This window comes from Pongo pygmaeus, chromosome 2 (assembly GCF_028885625.2).
Source record: "Pongo pygmaeus isolate AG05252 chromosome 2, NHGRI_mPonPyg2-v2.0_pri, whole genome shotgun sequence".
NCBI classification, from domain to species: Eukaryota; Metazoa; Chordata; class Mammalia; order Primates; family Hominidae; genus Pongo; species Pongo pygmaeus.
The window spans coordinates 67,616,397-67,636,813 of NC_085930.1; the positions used below are offsets into that span (position 1 = coordinate 67,616,397).

The window sequence follows — 20,417 nt, forward strand, 5'->3', positions numbered from 1 at the left end:
TCTCGAACTCCTAACCTCAAGTGATCTGTCCACCCTGGCCTCCCAAAGTGCTGGGATTACAGAAGTGAGCCACCATGCCCGGCCGAACTTTAAGAATTCTTATATGCAGTTTAATTTTACAGAGAGCCACACAGATACTCAAGAAAGTCTCCAGCTATCTGGATTCTTGGGTTACAATGCTGGCCAGCAACCAGACTAAACCATTGCATCACTCAGGTAAGTCTACACAAACACGGAGAGACTGGGTTGGCTAGAGGATCCATCACTTTATTTTCAGAAAAAGATGGCCAAAGAGGGGAAAAAATACAGAGGCATTCCCGCAGCACAGTGAAAACAATCAGCCATCCAAAAAGCTGAATCAAAAACAATGCCAATCAGCTTTCACGCCCACACAGGTGAGGTTTCACTGTGCAACAGCACATAAATGATAATCTAAATCCTAGAGAGAAAAGTAGATAGCACCTTGTGCTTTTCCTTGGCAGGTGGATGGCACAGGCTTGGAGACTTCCATGTCATCTCCGCTTTTCCTCCTCTAACACAGGGTTGGTTGGTTTCACCTGTAGGCACTACTGACTTCAGGGCTTGCTGGAGAGGAGATGGTTGTGCTGCAGTTCACTTGGTGACTATAAAGCACTTTGATATGCTCGGCAGCCCCCCAAATCTTCCAAGCAGGAAATCAGGTCCCCCCCGACTTCCCACATGGGCAAATCTGCAGCACAGACAACATAACAGCACAGCTGATCCATGAAGACAGACAGTGAATCAAGGCTGAGTTCCAGGCCAGTGACTTGTGTACCAGGGGCAAGATGGAAATACCAGATAGGAAATATTAAATCCATTCCATTTTAGTTCACAAGGCCCAAATGTGCCTTCCAAAAACACCTAGAGGAATTTAGGATTCCATAAGGGATGTATTTTACAATTTAAGCCTCCAAGAACATAGACGAGGGACTCCAGGTGACCTATCCACCTCACTGCAGATCAGGGTGAAGGATCCTTTGAAACAAAGTACAGTCTCCTCTCACTTAACCCTGGACCATTAGAACCTCTAGGGCCTGTAATGAATATACCTTTACAAGGCACCAGCAGGCGGCAGAGCAGAGCTCAGGACTTGAGATGACTCAGTTGCGCAAAAGGTGAAGGAGAGGCTCTCGCTTCTAAAACACAGAAAGACAGGACACAGGAGAGGCAAAGGCAACGGGGCACCCAGGAGAAGCGGGAGAAGGACTGGTACATTTGTGGACACTAGGCCTGCTTATTCTGCATAGACAATATAACATGGCTGAGCTGCCCAGCAGAGCTTCGGAGAATTACGTTGATTCACCTCTCAACCTGGGCGGGGCACACAAGGGACTGTACGCAAGATGAAATGAGGATTATTTTTGGTCAAATGTTCCCAAGAAGGGGGCAAAAGTGAAACAAAAGGAGGCTGGGAACCCCTGACACAAGACTAGCAGGTAGTTTCTGCTGCAAACTGAACCTTATCAGCTTAACACACCCACACAGCAGCCCTGAGGGCATCAGTGAGTAGGAAGTACCTCCTTTGGGGTCCTCTTCCCCAAGAAGGCCTCTTCCTGGAGTCCCCCAGTCTGTCCTGGATCTCCATCATGGACAATGAGTGCTCCTCTGCACCACCCCATATCAATGGCAGTGGAACCAATGAGACCAGCAGCTGAAGTCCTTCTGCCTGTGCCGACGCTGCAGTTGACACCAGAACAGTGACAGTCAAATTGAAGAGTTATCCAGGGAAGGAAGGAGGACAACTTCGCTGGTTGCAAGAAAATAAACTTCTGAGATAGGTCTCCAGTTAATTTCCCTCAAAAAGTTTCCCAGTTGGAAGTCTGTTTTTAGAACCGAGAACCAGGAACTGAGTTACACACCCACATGTGCTTAGACGAGTAGGCGGGTGACTTTATTCACAAACTACTCAAAAACACAGGCTGCAGAGAACAGAATTTGGACTGCCAAACTCACTGTACCCTCATATCACACTCTTTCTTCTTTGCTGCCTACCCTGGAGCATTTTGGCTGGGAGGCAAAATCCCAGTGCTATTACAGGCAGTCCCCATACCCCTCATTCCACGCCCACCCCACCCCACCCACCACCCAGAAGCTGAAGCCTTATGACCCGCTTGGAGGAAAACATCCTGTCCTGGTTTTCTGTGTTCCAATCAGCTCTCTAAACACATCCTCGACCTGAGACACAGACTTCAAGCCAGCCTGTGTTCTGTCAGGCTGCTGGTCGCCCTGGAGGGTGGAAGAGAAAAGGAAGAAGGTTCCGAATCATGTCACTCAAAACAAATCAGGCTTAATGCTCATACTATGTTTATATTCTTTACATTAACAAAATGCAACAAAAGACTTGTTTGTCCTGGTTTTTAAAAAACACAGAATGTGAGTTTTATGACCTTTTCTAGGAGACTCCCGAGGACTGTACCTTCTCTGCTTAAAGACTGTAGAGGCGACTGGTGTTCTCACGCAAGGCAGCCAAGGTGAGGGAGAGTGGCTGATCTTTGACCCTGGCAATCTCTCGGACCGTATGCAAGGCCAGGCCCGGGTGGGCATACTGGCAAAGGCTTTTGGGAACCTGGAAGACATCAAGCGGTCATAACATCATTGTGCCATCTGTGCACAGTCATAATCTAGAACTCCCTCCCTGTCCCTTCCCCAGCAAGGACCTCTTTGGGGCTGCCCTGTAGAGACCCCTTTACCTGCAGGTGCAGGGAGAGTCCTAGTCATGGGGGCTCTGGGTGAGCAGGGTCCCACGCTTCCTTGGACTACCCTCTACAGGGTAGGGCTTTGCACTGCCTGGAAGAGAGTGGTTACCCTTCAGCTTCTCAGCCCCCTAGACTTTTGGTTCTGCAGAGTTAACAGCAAGGAGGCATCTACACAGCCCAGGATGGGACCTGGAAGTCACTGGGGCTCTGGCCCTGCCAACCTTGTAAGGGTGACCACCCACCTCCCTACCGTCTCCCTCCGGTGCCTCCACTCAGCCTGAAGACCCCCTTACCTGGCGAGGGAGGAAATAGGGAGCATCCGTTTCCACGATGATTCTCTCCAGTGGGATCTGCCTCAGGGCTTCCCGGGCCTCCCAGGCGGAGGAGTATGTCAGCACTGCCGTGAAGCCCACAGACATGTTGGGAAAGTACTTCAGCAGGGGCTCAATGACCGGGTAGCTGCCGGTGAAGCAATGCCTGGGGACAGAACTCCACATCAGGGCTGCTCGCAGTCCCCTCTGCAGCAGCCCCCAGCTCCCCCTAGACCCATCACCCCTTTTCAATGATTCCCAGAAACGGAAAGACTGCATCCTAGGGAAGGACTCCACAGTAAACACAGATAAGGGCCGGCTCCAACACAGGAAGCCTCGAGATGGCACTTGGTGAGTGATCAGAGATCACTCAGAGATACCACGCACACCAGAGTGCTCTGCAGTCACCTGAGATGACCACCACAGAGAACACACTGGGATAGGAAATGCTTCTAACACTGAAGAGGAGCAAAATCAAGAACTGTGGCCCCTATGATGACAATGACAGCATATAAAAACTATGCCCATGTAGTCAAATGAACTGAAAGGAAATCTAACAAAATACTGGGGAGTCCAACTACAGGTGAATTTTCTTAATCTGATGCCTGTTCATGTTCTTGGTGCCATATATATCGTAACGATATATATGGCACCAAGAACATGAACAATCTGGAAATTCAGGGCCTCCTCCTGCAATACCACCTCATTGGGTCTTAGCCCTGGCCTACCAGCCACCATTACATTTCCTTCAAAGTTAGCCCAAAATGAAGTAATGAAAAACCAACCGACACAGAAAAGCCAACTGACTGCCTCATCATTGGTGTGTGCACCAGCCAGGGGTCAGAGGCTTCACTCACTCTGCTTAGGTACCCAAAGGCCCTGACAGCCCCATCCTCCTCCTTTTTCTGCCATCTGACAAGACCCGGTTTGGGTGCTAGAGTCCTTGTTATTCAGCCAACCCCTCTCAACCATCTTTAAGGAGTCGGCCAGGCATTACCTCCTGAGTCTTCTGGCTGGGCTATGATGATGGGCCCCTGCTCTGGCTCCCACAGCACCTATGACCACCCAGTCCCACATGCTATGTAGGCAGAAGCCACCATCCAACCTGTCTCCTGGCAGCACCTCCAGATGTCCCCAGAGGCAAGCCAAAGCCCAGTACCTACATGTGGCAAGAGTTCACAAGTTCAGAGAGTTTACCAAACTGAACTTAAGAACCCATAGATGCCATTCTGATAAAACACGATCTTGATTTTCATAACTGGGGAGAAAGGAGCTTTCAAGTTCAAAATAGGAAAGAAAATGTCCTTTCAAATACCCTAAGATGCTCTGTGTGCTAAGCCACCAGACCCCACAGCAACCTCTCAAGATCAGCAGTCCTCACTGCTGAGAACTGAGACTCCATTTCTGCCCATCCCCAGGATGCGGGCACAAAAGGCCCCTTGTGCTCACTGGTGATTTAGGGTTATTAGTTCAAACCATATGAAGTTACTATTTTGTGAGCAAAAAAAAAAAAAGGTCAAATATGAGAAATTTCAAGTGGTTTAACCTAATAGTTAATTCTTTAGAAAAGATAGTGTATAGGCCGGGCACAGCGGCTCACGCCTATAATCCCAGCACTTTGGGAGGCTGAGGCAGGCAGATCACGAGGTCAGGAGTTTGAGACCAGCCTGGCCAACATGGCAAAACCCCGTCTCTACTAAAAATACAAAAATTAGCTGGGCGTGGTGGCATGTGCCGGTAATCCTAGCTACTCAGGAGGCTGAGGCAGGAGAACTGCTTGAACCCGGGAGGCAGAGGTTGCAGTGAGCTGAAATTGCACTACTACACTCCAGCCTGGGTGACAGGGTGAGACTCCGTCTCGAAAAAAAAAAAAAGAATAGGTAGTGTATAATGACAGAATACGATCATTGCTGTCCTCATCAACTTAGAGGAAGTGTTTCTTTCATTTGCCTACTGAAGTTCCAGTCTTCTAACCTATGGATCTTGTAGTCAGGGGGCACAAACTTTTTCATGATGTCTAGCAGATCTTCATCAGCTTCTCGGCAGTGGATCACCAAGGGCTTCCTTAGAGACACAGCCAGCTGCAGCTGTCTCTCAAATACCTAGGAGAGGACACAACGACAACCCCTGCTGGTTAGCAGCACTTCAGAAGTCCATCACCTCTGGAACGCCCAGTCCAGCAGGCACCCCCCGTGTCTCTTTTTTTAACTATAAAATGTAATAATAGCTAATGATTATTGGTCACTTACAACAGAGCCAGGTAGTACCCAAAGCACTGCAGGTCTATCATAACCTGCAGTCCTCACAACCACCCTGAGGCAGGTGCTGCTGTCTGCGCAGCATGCAGTGAGGGCAAGTTAACTTGCAGCCAGCAGCTATAGCACCAGGATCCAAACTTGAACCCTGGCAGTCCACACAGTAACCACTATATGATGCTGACCTGGGGTGGCAGGGGCAGGGCAGGGATTAAGAACATAAAGTACAAAGTTAATGTCCCTCACCTCACTGTCCCCACCTCTGCTCTCAAGAGATACCAACTTCCAGACCTCTCCTATGCAAAGCTGTTGGGGACGGCAGGGCATGGTGTTTGTGTGCATCTCCAGCAAGGTGCCTGGCTCTCAGAAGGTGCTCAAATATTTGTTAAAGAAACAAATACTACATTTATATTTTCTACAATTTTTTTTTTTTTTTTGAGACCGAATCTTGCTCTGTCGCCCAGGCTGGAGTGTAGCAGCGCAACTGCAGCTCACTGCAGCCTCCACCTCCTGGGTTCAAGTGATTCTCCTGCCTCAGCCTCCCGCGTAGCTGGTATTACAGGCAGGCACAACCTTGCCTGGTGAATTTTTGTATTTGTTTGTAGAGATGGGGTTTCGCCATGTTGGTCAGGCTGATCTCAAACTAACCTCAACTGATCTGCCTGCCTCAGCCTCCCAAAGTGCTGGGATTACAGGCATGAGCCACCGTGCCCAGCCAATTTGCTTCCTTTACTCAATCAAAATCGGATATCCTCACAGGTCAATAACTACAGATATACTTTACTCTTTATAACACTACCCACTTTTAAATCTTCACTATTGTTAATTTAAATGAAAAAAGTAGAGTTAGGACCTGTTCTTTCCTCTAATGAGCCCAGGTTTAGAACAAAGAAAAGTATTAATTCACCAGGCGTGGTGGCTCACGCCTGTAATCCCAGCACTTTGGGACGCTGAGTCAGGTTTGAGGTCAGGTGTTCAAGACAAGCCTGGCCAACATGGTGAAACCCTGTCTCTTCTAAAAATACAAAAATTAGCTGGGTGTGGTGGCAGGTGCCTATAATCCCAGCTACTTGGGTGGCTGAGGCAGGAGAATCCCCTGAACCTGGGAGGCAGAGGTTGCAGTGAGCTGAGATCATGCCACTGCACTCCAGCCTGGACAGAGCAAGACTGTCTCAAAAAAAAAAAAAAAAAAAAAAAAAAAAGATTAATTCATTGTAAGCAAATTACCTCATGTTAATGTTTCCATGCGTAGTTTCTACAACTGTGGAACATAATTTGTGTTTATGTTTTTAGCATCAAACAATGAGATACTTTTGGTAATTTGAGTCAGGTGATATTCACTTGAGAATATTTACAAGTCTAAACACCTGTACTGCCTCTTCTCAAAATAGCAACACTAAGCCAATACCAATTCTGATGTAACTTTTGTTTAATCTGTGTTTTCAACGAAAGGAAAATGACCACAGACATCAAAATTATAGACTGCTTGACAGAGGCTTTATTTAAAGCCTGGCCAGTTCCACTAGCAATAGGTGGTTGGAGCCCCTCCTATTTGCATCTAAGCTGTTCATCTGTCCTCCCCGACCCCTACACACAGGCAGGAGAGGTTTCAAGGGATTCCAATTCCAACATTTCATCCCTGCCTCTAAAAAACTATCCCTCAGAGTAGTGAAATAAACTATTAGGGCTTTAGGATAGAATATTACACAGCTGTTAAACATTTTTCAAAGTATAGTTGATGAATGGGAAAATTTCACAAGTAGAAAAGACACTTAAAACTATTTATTTCCTAATTTCTTTTTTTAACACAAGCACACACATCCAACCTACGACAGGTGCGTGGAAGACAAGCCACTTTGCAATTATTCCTTGCAATTTTATTGTCCCCTGCAATTTTCCAAGGGACAATAACATTACATTTATAATGTTTCATAAAACACATCCATATTTCAAAAACGTTAAGAAGGAAGAAGAACTCATTAGAATGCAGGAACTTGTGGTTGGACAGGAGCTATTTGCAGCATTTGTCCTCACCAGGAACCCAGCTGAAAAACAACAGGAGTGAAGGAGGTACAGATGAGTTATTACCCTGCATAATTACTCACTTCTACCTGCATAAGGTTGGGTTCCTAACTGATCCATTATTTCCAGGGATTCCAGAGTTAGTCTCTCCTGGGAGTTGCCCCAGGCATCTCTTGCATATTTATTACCTTAATAATTAATTAATTCCTCTTTAACACAAGTAAAGAGATATAGCCTGGATAGGGAAGGACAGTCTACTCTCCCTGGCATCCCTCCCAGATGCTGACATGTGCAACTTACACACAAACTACTCAGGATCTAACTCTTATGAGTTACATAGTTAATCTGTAAACACCACAGATCAACAAAGAAAACGTTAACAGTAATTTGCTCTACCAGCAGAATAACTATAACTACCCATTCTTTCCCCAATTGTTTTGCTTTTCTCTATTTTCCAATCCTTCCAGAAAATTTTAGGTACATCAACCAAACTCTCTTATAATGAGCCGGGTCTGGCACTCTATCATCTTGGCCAGATATAGTCCTTCCACAGGCTTTTTTTTTTTTTTTTTTTTTAATGTAATAAAGATGGGGTCTCACTATGTTGCCTAGGTTCATCTTGAACTCCTAGGCTCAAGCAATCTCCTGCCTCAGACTCCCAAAGTGTTGGGATTACAGGCGTGAGCCACCTCGCCCAGCCCTTTATAGGTTCTTCTTCCCTTCACAAGATAAAACATTCAGCAGGACGCATCAAGAACTTGCTAACTGCTCTTTTAGGTAAATGCAACTCAGCACTCACATCCAACTAGGTGCAGTTGCCAGTCACCACCATTCACCTCATTTGGGTGCCAAATTTTTTATTTACATCAAAACAGTGTCCACATCCCCCACCCAGCCTAGGAGTCTCTGGTGTTGACAAATATTTTCTAGTCTTCCTCCCCTTTACAGGCAGCTTAGCCCTCTCCCAGCCAGCAATTCCTCAAACTCATTATCTTCCAGTCTTGAGTCGAATCTCACCAAGCCAAATGACATCTTCAAGACTGTGTTTATCACCCTATGCCTATCGCTTCTAGTTCAGTTTGTTGTGCAGGTCGCCCCATGGACCTTTAAGTGCAGACCTGAGACCCTGATAATTTTGTTTTGAGACAGGGTCTCACTCTGTCACCAGGCTGGAGCATAATCATGGGTCACTGCAGCCTCAACCTTCCAGGCTCAAGCAATCCTCCTGCCTCAGCCTCCTGAGTACTGAGTAGCTGGGACCCCAGGCATGTGCCATCACACCCGGCTAATTTTTTTTTTTTTTTTTTTCTTGGTAGAGATAGGGTTTCACCATGTTGGCCAGGCTGGTCTCCAACTCCTGGCCTCAGGTGATCTGCCCGCCTTGGCCTCCCAAAGTGTTGGGATTACAGGCATGAGTCACCACGCTCAGCTATACCCAGCTAATTTTTGTATTTTTAATAGAGACGGGGTTTCACCATGTTGGCCAGGCTGCTCTCAAACTCCTGCCCTCAAGTGATCCACCCATCTTGGCCTCCCAAAGTGCTGAGATTACAGGTGTGATCCTGTAAATACAAAAAATTAGCTGGGCATGGTGGCGGGAGTCTATAATCCCAGCTACTCAGGAGGCTGAGGCAGGAGAATCGCTTGAACCCGGGAACCGGAGGCTGCAGTGAGCCAATATCAATCGATTGCACTCCAGCCTGGCCAACAAGAGCGAAACTCTGCCTTAAAAAAAAAAATTAGCCGGGTGTGGTGGCAGGCATCTGTAATCCCAGCTACTCAGGAGGCTGAGCCAGGAGAATCACTTGAACTGGGGAGGTGGAGGTTGCAGTGAGCTGAGATCGTACCACTGCCCTCCAGCCTGGGTGACAGAGCAAGACTCCATCTCAAAAAAATTTTTATTTTTAATTAGCCAGGCGTGGTGGTGTGCACCTGCAGTCCCAGCTACTTGGGAGGCCGAGGTGGGAGGATCATTTGAGCCCAGGAGGTCAAGGCTGCAGTGAAGCTGTGGCTGCACCACTGAACTCCAGTATGGGCGACAAAGACCTTATCTCTGAAAAAAAAAAGAAAAGAAATTCTAAAATACTACAACTCTTACCCTGCCAAAGCACTATGCTCAAAAAATATTGGGAGGAAAAAAAATATTAACAGGGGCTGGGTGCAGTGGCTCAGGTCTGTAATCCCAGCACTTTTCGGAGGCCGAGGCAGGTGGATTACTTGAGGTCAGGAGCTTGAGACTAGTCTAACAAACGTGGTGAAACCCCACCTCTACTAAAAATACAAAAATTAGCCACGCAAGGTGGCACGCACCTGCAGTCTCAGCTACTCGGGAAGCTGAGGCAGGAGAATCGCTTGAACCCAGGAGGCGGAGGCAGAGACAGAGGCTGCAGTGAGCCGATATCGCGCCACTGCACTCCAGCCTGGGTAGCAGAGTGAGATTCTGTCTCCAAAAAGGAAAAGAAAAACATATTAACAGAGTATTAGCCATGATCTCTGGTTGAATGGGAAATTATGCATTTTTTCATATTTTTTCAAATATTCTGCAATGGGTATATTTAAAAAAAAAAAAATGCATGCCAGGCGCAGTGGCTCATGCCTGTAATCACAGCACTTTCGGAGGCCGAGGCAGGTGGATCACCTGAGGTCAGGAGTTCAATACCAGCCTGGCCAACACGGTCTCTATTAAAAATACAAAAATTAGCCGGGTGTAGTGATGCATGCCTGTAATCCCAGCTACTTGCGAGGCTGGGGCAGGAAGACAGCTTGAACCCAGGAGGCGGAGGTTGCAGTGAGCTGAGATCGCACCACTGCACTCCATAGCCTGGGCAAAAGAGCAAGACTCCCTCTCAAAAAATAAATTAAGAAAACCTAAAGTTTATTGCTTCCCAAGAAAGAAAGAAAACAAATGTTTTGACATTGATATCATCCATAAGAAGTCACAAAGTACTTCTCCCTCATCTTCCATAATAAAGCTGAACAGTAAGAAATAGCTTGTAAAGCATTTGACAAACGGCATCTAGATGGTCTGGATGAGAGCAAGCACACTGCATTTTCAGGGATTCTCAATTATTTAGTTCTAAAATTAGATAAACCCTTATTGTCAGGCTTCAACAACTAAAAGAAAAATTAAAACCATGAGCAGACTAAAGAGAGCCTTGTTACCTTGTGCTGTTCTGGGACAGGCGTGGTGCACTTGTAAGAGTAATCCAAGCCCATTTCCCCAAATGCCACAGCCTTGGGGTGCCTTAAGGCTTGCAAAAGATTTCTTTCTTGACTCTCACTGTAGTAACGTGCAAAATGAGGGTGACAGCCAAAGGCCCCCCAGACCAGATCCTCTTTCAACAGCTCCTCCCATAGGCAATCTGTCAGGGTGCGGGGATCACAGAAGTCAGAGATGCAGCCCTGAAATTCCTTAGGGAAGGAGCTGCTGTAAATTTTTCTGAACTTTGTAAAGGTCCCTTGGAAAGAGAGCTTGGAATAGAGCATGTCCAGGTGACAATGAGTGTCAATGAAGCCCTCCTCTAGGCTTGGCTCCAGGTGGCTCTTTGGCAGTGAGCTGGATCCGTGTCCTCCACAAGGACGCAGAGGCATCTCCTCTTGGAATATTCTTTTCTCCTTCACCTCTCTTTCTTCTGAGCTTCTGGAGAAGCGAAATGAACGAGAATTCTGGGACCAGCCTTCCTCTGAGGCCTCCATGTCTCTGGAGGTGTTTTGGACACTCCCTGTAGAGTTGGGGGAATAATCACTCAGGCGGCTCCGGCTGCTCCTCCCAACCTGGGCTGCATTGTTGCTGCTGCTGCCTGTGGAGGGGTAGCTAGAAGGCTTGGGGCTGCTGGTCCAATAGCTGGCGTAGTCACACCAAGGACTACTGTACAAATGAGGTGGGTACATGACATAGTCGGTGGTGAAGGAAGAAGGCTCCGGAACGGCTGAAGGTTTCAGGGAGACAGGTTCCTCCTGAGAGAATCTGACTGTGGAGATCTCCTCAACATCAGACCAGTCACTTCCAGAAGAGGGGTGCTCCATCACCTCCCTATCTTTATGCTGCAGAAAAGAAGGCATACAACAGTGGGTTAGCCTTCCGATGTGAAGATGGCCTCCCAGGCTGTCATCAGCTGAACATAAACCCTGGCTTGTTCTTCTGGCCATGGTGATGGCTTTGCATTGGCTCATTAGCTCACCCTGTCATCTGGTTTCCTTACAATTTCCAGAAATGTCCAGAACTGAACCAAGTTACTGCTGTGAACAGCTGTATTGGGTTCAGGGAATAGGCCTGTGACCATGGCCTCATCATGCTACTCCTAAAGGCAATGCTCTACCTGCATCCCTTTCTCTTGAGAAAAACTGCTCTCTAGAACACACTCCGGATTGGAGATTTTAGGGGAAAGCAGTGCCCAGCTTTTCCTAACACTGTCGTCAATATATTCAAAATGTAAAACTACAACAGCTGTGGCAGTTGTATTTTTTTTTCGGACAGGGTCTTGCTCTGTTGCCCAGGCTGGAATGCGGTGGTGAGATCTTGACTCACTGAAACCTTGAACTACTGGGCTCAAGTAATCCTCTTGCCACAGCCATCCAAGTAGCTGGGACTACAGGCACGCACCACCACATCTGGCTAATTTCTTGTAGGTAGGGGGTCTCCCTATATTGCCCAGGCTGGTCTCAAACTCCTGGACTCAAGCAATCCTCCTGCCTTGGCCTCCCAAAATGCTGAAATTACAGGCATAAGCCACCACACCTGGCCATTGTGACAGTTTTTAAATGTGTCCCCAAATTATTTAACCCTTCTCCCCATTGAGAGTGGGGTCTATGACCCCTCCCCTTAATCTGGACCTACCTAGAGACTTACTTATAGCCAAAAGAATGCAACAGAAGCGAAGCTGTGTAACTTCCAAGGCCAAGTCAGAAGGGCCTTGTAGCTTCCATCTGGTTCACTCCACTTGCTCACTCTGGAGCAAGCCAAGCACCATGTAAGAAGCCCGGCCACCCAAATGACATCCTGCTAGAGAGGCCACATGTAGGTGTGCCAGTTTACAGCCTGGCTGACTTACTGGCTGACAGCCAGTATCTGTCCACCATGTAAGCGAGCATCTCAGATGTCCAGCCCAGTCACACTCTCAGATGACGACAGCCCTCGCCAAAATCTGAAAGGAACTACATGGGGCTCCCAAGAAACACCTGCCCCAGTCAAGGCCTTTCCAAATTCCTGACCCTCAGTACTGAGAGCAAAAGAAAAGTTATTTTAAGCTACTAACTAGTAATAGTAACTGAAACAACCATCTCTTGCATTAAATCGGCTTAGTCCTACTAGAGAAGGTAAGCTCCACGAGGTCAGGAATTTTTATTTTTTTTCCACTGATGTCTCCCCAACACCTAGAACAGTGCCTGGCAGATACTAAGTGCTCACGAATATCTGCTGAATTAATTTTTAGAATAAATGGTGCCTGAACTTAGCGTCACATCTCCATCAACTGGGGAGCATTTTAAAAACAGATTTTTAAGGCCCATTCCACCCTGAGATATTGTGATTCAGTAGGTCCAGGGTAGGGCCAAGGAATCTGCATTTAATTCTCCCTGGAATTGTGATGCAGACCAGGTTTGAGAAATACAGTAAGCACATCAATATCAATTCATGCTGGAAACAAAATGTAAGTGCCATCATTTCTTCTTAAAGCAGCCATCTATACCTGCCAATGACAGAAGGCTTGATGAACAAGAGGCCTTACAAGGTTCTCTTAATATTTTTATGAGTATATAATTCACATAATAAAATAAAACATTCACAATGAAAGAACATTCTAGCTGACTTACCTGATTAAAATGGAACAAAACTGTTTATGTTGCCTGTACTAATATTTCATACTCCTATCTACACTCTAACAGGAAACAAGTATTAGTAACCAACACTTAAATGAATTACCCATTTCCCATTTTATACTTTCTGCCTTAGACTTCTTACAGCTACTACTTGAATGGCAGAAATATCCAAACAAGAATCTTTTCTAAAATGCAAGCTAACTTAAATGTAGCACATTTTAAATTTAATCTGAACTCTTGAAGCTGGGTGATGGGCACCTGGTGATTCAATACACTATTCTGTTTACTTTGAATGTTTGCAATTTCCCCTAAAACCTTTAAAAACTTATCTATAAGGGAGAACAATCCTTCAAAAACTATCTTGCTTATAACAGAAAATTTCCATCAATCCAGACAATAAAAAATTGCAGTCTTGCCTAAGCTTGACAAGGCTTTTGTGTTTTGTTTTTTTTTTCCCTGCTGAATTTTCTAGTGAGACATATTGGAACTACAAGTCTACTTTTGTATAGGTGCATCTGAAAGTTAAAATGTTTATCATATACAGTAACACATCGTTAACATGTCTGCAAAATAATTGGAGGTGGTCACATTATGGCAATCCCAAAAACACACCTGGAGGAAAAATGGAAACAGACTGCCTCAATGTGATATGATGACTATTTGCAACTTGGAATAAAATTTCCAAGAACAATACACAGATTCAAAAAGTGCTATCTTCTCATCAGCAAAAACGAGACATACGACCCCATTTTTTACAACAAATAAATTACAACATCTTGGAGGGGGAGAAGGAAGAATCTATAGAGACAAAGAGACTTGACACATTTAAAAATTGCCACATACAGTTCTCATTTGGATCCTCTTTCAAACGAACCAAAACAATCATCAAACAAACAGGGAAATTTAATCACTGACTGGATAGGAAAATGGCAAAGTAAGGAAAAAAGCAGTTCCAAAAATGCACATGTAACCAGAAACATATACCATAAACAGACGTAATAATCATGTCATCTAAATCCTTGAAAGGTTTCTAGAGTCAAGTTGGCCAAGAAAATGTTTTTAGACTTTTTTTTGTCGGGGGGAAATAGGAGACTGCCTATATTCAAGACTGCCTCGGCCAGGCATGGTGGCTTACGCCTGTAATCCCAGCACTTTGGGAGGCCGAAGCAGGCAGACCACTTGAGCTGAGGAGTTCTAGATCAGCCTGGGCAACATGGCAAAACCCCATCTCTACTAAAAATACAAAAAACTAGCCAAATGTGATTGTGCACACCTGTAACCTCAGCTGCTCGGGAGGCTGAGAGATGAGATCACTTGAACCTGGGAGGCAGAAGTTGCAGTGAGCCACTGTACTCCAACCTGGGTGACAGAGCAAGACTCTGTCTCAAAAAATTTAAAAAAAAAAAAAAGACTGCCTTAGGTTTAAGCCTGTATGGTAAAATTTAAAGTTACATTTATTGAGCACCTACTACTAGGCACTGAGCAAAGAGTAATCATGTATTAATTCAGAGTTCCGCATGCTGTAGCCCACAAGAACATTTCTAGGCTAAGGATGGACTGAACAAATTCGTCTTATTTTACTCTTTCCTGAAACCTCACTAAACAACACACTGCCTGCTGGTGTAAATAAAGTTTTATTGGAATACAGTCAGGCCCATTCACTTGAATGTTGTCTACAGCCATTTTCATGCAGAGTTGAATAGCTGCAACAGAGGCTGTAAACCCAAAAACGCATCTGACCCTGTATTAGCTTTTTACAAGTGGTAACGTTTGAAGAGCTAGCCCATTTTGCACACAGGAAGAAACTGGGGTTCAAAGAGGCTGACCTTCTCAAGATCCTAATTCGAGCGGCAGGGCCAGGATTTAAACCCAAATGGTTTGATCCCATCACTCACATGCTCACCTACCATCCTGTGCTGTCTCCAAATAGATACGTAAGAGAAAACCTAATTATTGTCCAGTCTTATAAATAGAAGTTTGGGTATAACTTTAAAAAATTCATCCACACAATGGAATTCGAGGCAACCAAGTAAGATGATCTACATTAGACAGAAAACACACCCATTACATATTTGGGAGGAAAATATCTTACAAACCTACTTTATGTGGGAATTTCCAATTTTATATGTAGCATATCGTTTTCGTCCTTCCCACCCAAAAACCCTTCTAAAGTTACAAGAAATATATCCGAAAAGGTCTAAACCTACAAGGGGAAAGCACACAAAATGAACAGCAAAGCAAATTAAATAAGAATTGGATGTTATTCACAGATAACAGAGCATAGAAAACAGATGGGTTAATGATTATCAGCCAAGGAGATCAGATGGCCAAAACCTAAGCCTTCAGTGAGGAAAAACCCAGAATCAGACTACATGACCGCAGAAAGACTCAGGAATTGGAGGTGCCAGACCTCCAAAGTGAGGGTGAAGTTGCAGATGAAAATAGGAATTAGCTGAAAGTCTGTCAAGATCTCCAGACCCCTGCTCCCACCCTGTACAGATGGCCTGCCCTTTCCCCATCCAGCAAAAGACAAAAGTTGATGCCTGGAAAAGTTAAACCAAGGGGACCACAGAAAAATAAAGGTGCAATGAGCTATGACCATGCCACTGCACTCCAACCTGGATGACAAAAACTTTTTTTTTTTTTTTTTTTTTTTTGGAGACAGAGTCTTGCTCTGTTGCCCAGGCTGGAGTGCAGTGGCACGATCTCGGCTCACTGCAAGCTCCACCTCTGAGGTTCACGCCATTCTCCTGCCTCAGCCTCCCCAGCAACTGGGACTACAGGCGCACACCGCCACACCTGGCTAATTTGTTTGTATTTTTAGTAGAGACGGGGTTTCACCGTGTTAGCCAGGATGGTATCAATCTCCTGACTTCATGATCCATTCGCCTCAGCCTCCCAAAGTGCTGGGATTACAGGCATGAGCCCCACGCCCAGCCTAAAATTTTTAATTTTTAAAAGTTCTAGCTGGGCGTGGTGGCTCATGCCTGTAATCCCAGCACTTTGGGAGGCCGAGGCAGGTGGATCACCTGAGGTCAGAAGTTCAAGACCAGCCTGACCAACATGGTGAAATCCTGTCTCTGCTAAAAATACAAAAATTAGCCAGGCATGGTGGTCCATGCCTGTAATCTCAGCTGCTCAGGAGGCTGAAACAGGAGAATCACTTGAACCCAGGAGGCGGAGGTGGCAGTGAGCTGAGATCACACCACTGTATTTCAGCCTGGGCCACAGAGTGAGACTCCATCTCAAAAAGACAAAAAAGAAAAAAAAAATTAGCAGCAATACAAAAAATAAAAAACACACACACGAAAAAAAAAAAAAAAAAAAGGCCCCCAAAAAAAAAAATCAACATAAACATTAGAAGATAAACTTGAGCCAGGCACGGTGGCTCACGCCTGTAATCCCAGCACTTTGGGAGGCCGAGGCAGATGGATCACCTGAGGTCGGCAGTTCAAGACCAGCCTGGCCAAAAGAGTGAAACCCCATCCCTTCTGAAAATACAAAAATTAGACAGGCATGGTGGCGTGCGCCTATAGTCCCAGCAATTCAGGGGTCTGAGGTGGGAGAATCGCTTGAACCTGGGAGGCAGGGGTTGCAGTGAGCCGAGACCAAGCCATTGCACTCCAGCTTGGGTGGCAGAATGAGACTCCATCTCAAAAAAAAAAAAAAGAAAATAAAGTTGAAGAAACCATCCAGAAAAATTTTTTAAAAAGGATTCACTGGGAAGAAAATTGGAATTTCCATCCGAGAGACCAAGCACAAAATAGATGGTCCAGAAAAAGAAGAAACAGACAAGAAATCAAATAATCAAGAAATTTTCCCAGAACATTTCTAGGCTAAGGATGGACTGAACAAATTCGACTTATTTTACTCTTTCCTGAAACCTCACTAAAACTAAAGAATCTAAAAACCAAACAAAAAACAAATAAAACCCCTCTACAATAACAAAAACACCAGAACAGGAAGAACAAGAGACTACAGCGATCACGCATTGGAGGCTGGAAAGCAGATGGCCAAATAACACCTCACTGGCAGACCAAGAGAAGGCTGAGACCCAAGCCAGGCACCAGGAAAGCTTAGAACAGGGCAGGCACTCACGGTGCTAGGCACCTTGGGAACTGGAGTTACAGAAGAACATTAAAATGAGGAGGACAGGGTGAAATCTGGTTTCCAATGAGTTAGATCCCAGATTCCCTCCTCATACTCAGAGAAGGTGAGTTGTTTGAAGACAGTAAAACAAGAGGATCTCTAGAATAAGGCCTGGTCAGCTCAGTGGAGGGCACTGGTACTGCACCAAAAAGAGAAAGATTAAGTGAATGCTGGGTAGTGAATGCTGAGGCCGCCCTTTCGCTACCCAGCTCCCAGACACCTTTCCTCCTAAGCAGGCTGAAAAACACTCCTCTGGGCAAGGTGGTCAGTCTCAAGGCTTTCCTAAAAGCAGTGACATGGCGAGGGGAAGAGGGTTATGCTCTCCTGATCATCCCAAAGCAAAGCTCAAAGTCTTTACGCTCAGAGCTTCCAAATAGCTTTTTACTCCTCCCATTCTTGATCATAAACAGACAACCAAAGATTACCAGATATGTGAAGACAGCCTCTAACACAGAAGAGATCAAAAGAAACAGAAAGAAGCAACTTAAAGAAAACTAAAACCAAGCCAAAAAACTACCATGAATTCCCTAAAAGAGATAACAGAAGATGAAACAAGAACAGAGATGTTATTAAAAAACAGAAGAGCTCCTGGATAATAAAAGCGTGACAGCAGAAAAGTAAAACTAAATAAACAGCTGGGTTGGAAGATAAAGAAAAGGAAATATCCTACGAAGTAAAGCAAGAAATTGGCTAGAAACAAGAGAGAAAGGCAATAAAATTAGAGGACCAGTTCTGAAAAATCCAACATCCAAATAAGAGAAAGAAGCTAGAGAAGCTAGAGAGAGAAAGAAAAATATGGAAAGAAAACATCAGCGAAGTACAGTAATTCACGAACTTTTCCCACAGCTAAAGTACAAGGGTTTCTAAATTGAAAGGGAATGGCCCATGCTAAGCAAAGTAGACACCACCACCATGAAATTTCAGAGCCCTGAGATCAAAAGACATTCTACAAGATTCCACAGAGGAAAAAAAAAAAATACAGGTCGGGCACAGTGGCTCACACCTGTAATCCCAGCACTTTGGGAGGCTGAGACAGGCGGATCACGAGGTCAGGAGTTCGAGACCAGCCTCACCAACATGGTGAAACTCCATCTCTACTAAAAATACAAAAATTAGCCGGGTGTGGTGGCACACGCCTGTAATCCCAGCTACTCACGAGGCTGAGGCAGGAGAATCGCTTGAACCCGGGAGGCGAAGATTGCAGTGAGCTGAGATCGCGCCACTGGACTCCAACCTGGGTGACAGAGCGAGACTCCATCTCAAAGCAAAAGAAAATAAAAAATAAAAAATCATATACCAAGGTTCAGGAACCAGCATAGCTTCAGACATCAAGAAAACCAAGAGGCCAGGCGAAGTGGCTTACACCTGTAATCGCAGTACTTTGGGAAGCCTAGGCAGGTGGATCACCTCAGGTCAGAAGTTCGAGACCAGCCTGGCAAACATGATGAAACTCTGTCTCTACCAAAAATACAAAATTAGCCAGGTGTGGTGGTATGCGCCTGAAATCCCAGCTACTTGGGAGGCTGAGACAGGAGAATCACTGGAACCCGGGAGGTGGAGGCTGTAGTAAGCCAAGATCACACCAGTGCACTCCAGCCTGGGCAAGACAGAACGAGACTCCACCTCAAAAAAAAAAAAAAAAAAAAGCCCAGAAGAAAAGGAGCAATGCCTTCAAAATCCCAAACAAAACGATTTCCAACCTGGAATTCCAAAACCAACCAAGCTTGTAATCAAGGTTAAAGGTAAAATAAAGGCAATCTCAGACACATGTTTTCCAAAAAAAGTTTCTCCATGTACCCTTTCTCAAGAAGCTACTAGAAAAAGTATTCCACCAAAATGTGAGAGTAAATGAAGGAAGAAGAACATGAGAAGACACAGAGTATAGGTAGCAGAAGACTCAATCCGGGAGAAATGTGAAGGAGGCTCCAGAGAGACAGCTGCCAGCTGGCCTGAGGGCAGGCAGTCCAGACGAGAGCAGGACGACAGAAGGCTGAGGACGTATACCTCCAAGAGAGAAAAAAAGAAACAGATTCCTTATTTTGACAGTATTGAGAAGGATTTTACGGCTCTCGCAGTTTGGGGATTAATTAGTGAAAGGTACCGGGAAAACCAAAGGAAAAACAAAGTAATGATGAACTTTAAGGAAAATGAAGTTTTACAAGAAAGAAAATGTGATCAGAGTATACAAGGCGACTCAGCTGTGAACGTGGCAGTAACAAATCTTAAACAGACTTAACCCAAAAGGTATTCAAGCCACACAGGGAGGCTGCAGAAAGAGGAAGCTAATGTGTCCCTGGGTGTGGGTGCTTCTGAAGGAGGTATAGAGAATTAAATTCTCATCTCTCAAGCAGGAAGTCCTCAGACACCTAAAACTGAAAAACTGATCAACAGTAAAGATTATTTAGAAACATGGGGTAAGTACTAGAAGAAAGAGCTGAAGACGAGAGAAGCTGCCTGTGGAGCAGTAGTAAAGGATGGGTGGAGACGAGTAAGATGGAGGAATGCAGCCTGGTGCAGTGGCTCATGCCTGTAATCCCGGCACTTTGGGAGGCCAAGGCGGGTGGATCACGAGGTCAGGAGTTCGAGACCAGCCTGGCCAACATGGAGAAACATGTTGCAAAAATTAGCTGGTTTGGTGGCGCACGCCTGTAATCCCAGCTACTCAGGAGGCTGAGGCAAGAGAATTGCTTGAATCCAGGAGGTGGAGGTTGCAGTGAGCCAAGATCGCACCATCACACTCCAGTCTGGGCAACAGAGCAAGACTCTGTCTCAAAAACAACAAAAAAAATATGGAGGAATGCTTCCCCTCAACTACAAGCTATGTTAAAAATCACTAGTTTCCCTCCAGTGACACCCTTCCCTTCTTCTCTGGTTATCCAGGTACAAGTCTGCCTAGATAAAGGCTGATTTTCCAGACTCCCTTGCAGCCAGGTGTCAGCCGGGTTGCCCTGCTCTTGTCAATAGCAGATACAACATGTGCAACTCTTGAACCAAGCTCTTAACAGGGAAGGAATACACTTTCCTCTTCTCCCCTTCCCACTGGCCAGAATGCCCACATAACAAACCCTGAGTCCTATAGAGTACCCATTTCACACCAAGAGAGGGACACTGTGTTGAGGGGTGATAGAGAATCAAGACAAAAGGTA

The 20,417-nt window shown here is 45.5% G+C and overlaps 1 protein-coding gene across 3 annotated transcripts in view; it reads right to left on the bottom strand.

The window, feature by feature from the left end:
* Positions 1-246: 246 nt before the first annotated feature.
* TATDN2 (TatD DNase domain containing 2) overlaps positions 247-20,417 on the bottom strand; it is a 31,977-nt gene continuing 11,806 nt past the window's right edge. Inside the window, exons 3-7 of one of the 3 annotated variants that reach the window (XM_054481348.2) lie at positions 10,468-11,349; positions 5,003-5,130; positions 3,011-3,194; positions 2,438-2,587; positions 247-2,247 (exon numbers count right to left, since the gene is read on the bottom strand). In XM_054481348.2, the coding sequence (XP_054337323.1) occupies positions 2,447-2,587; positions 3,011-3,194; positions 5,003-5,130; positions 10,468-11,349 (1,335 nt within the window). In that variant the 3' untranslated portion in view covers positions 247-2,247; positions 2,438-2,446. Of the gene's footprint in view, positions 2,248-2,408; positions 2,588-2,711; positions 2,809-3,010; positions 3,195-5,002; positions 5,131-10,467; positions 11,350-20,417 lie in introns of those variants that run through there. The other 2 variants (XM_054481349.2, XR_008501556.2) reach the window with 2 other exon arrangements.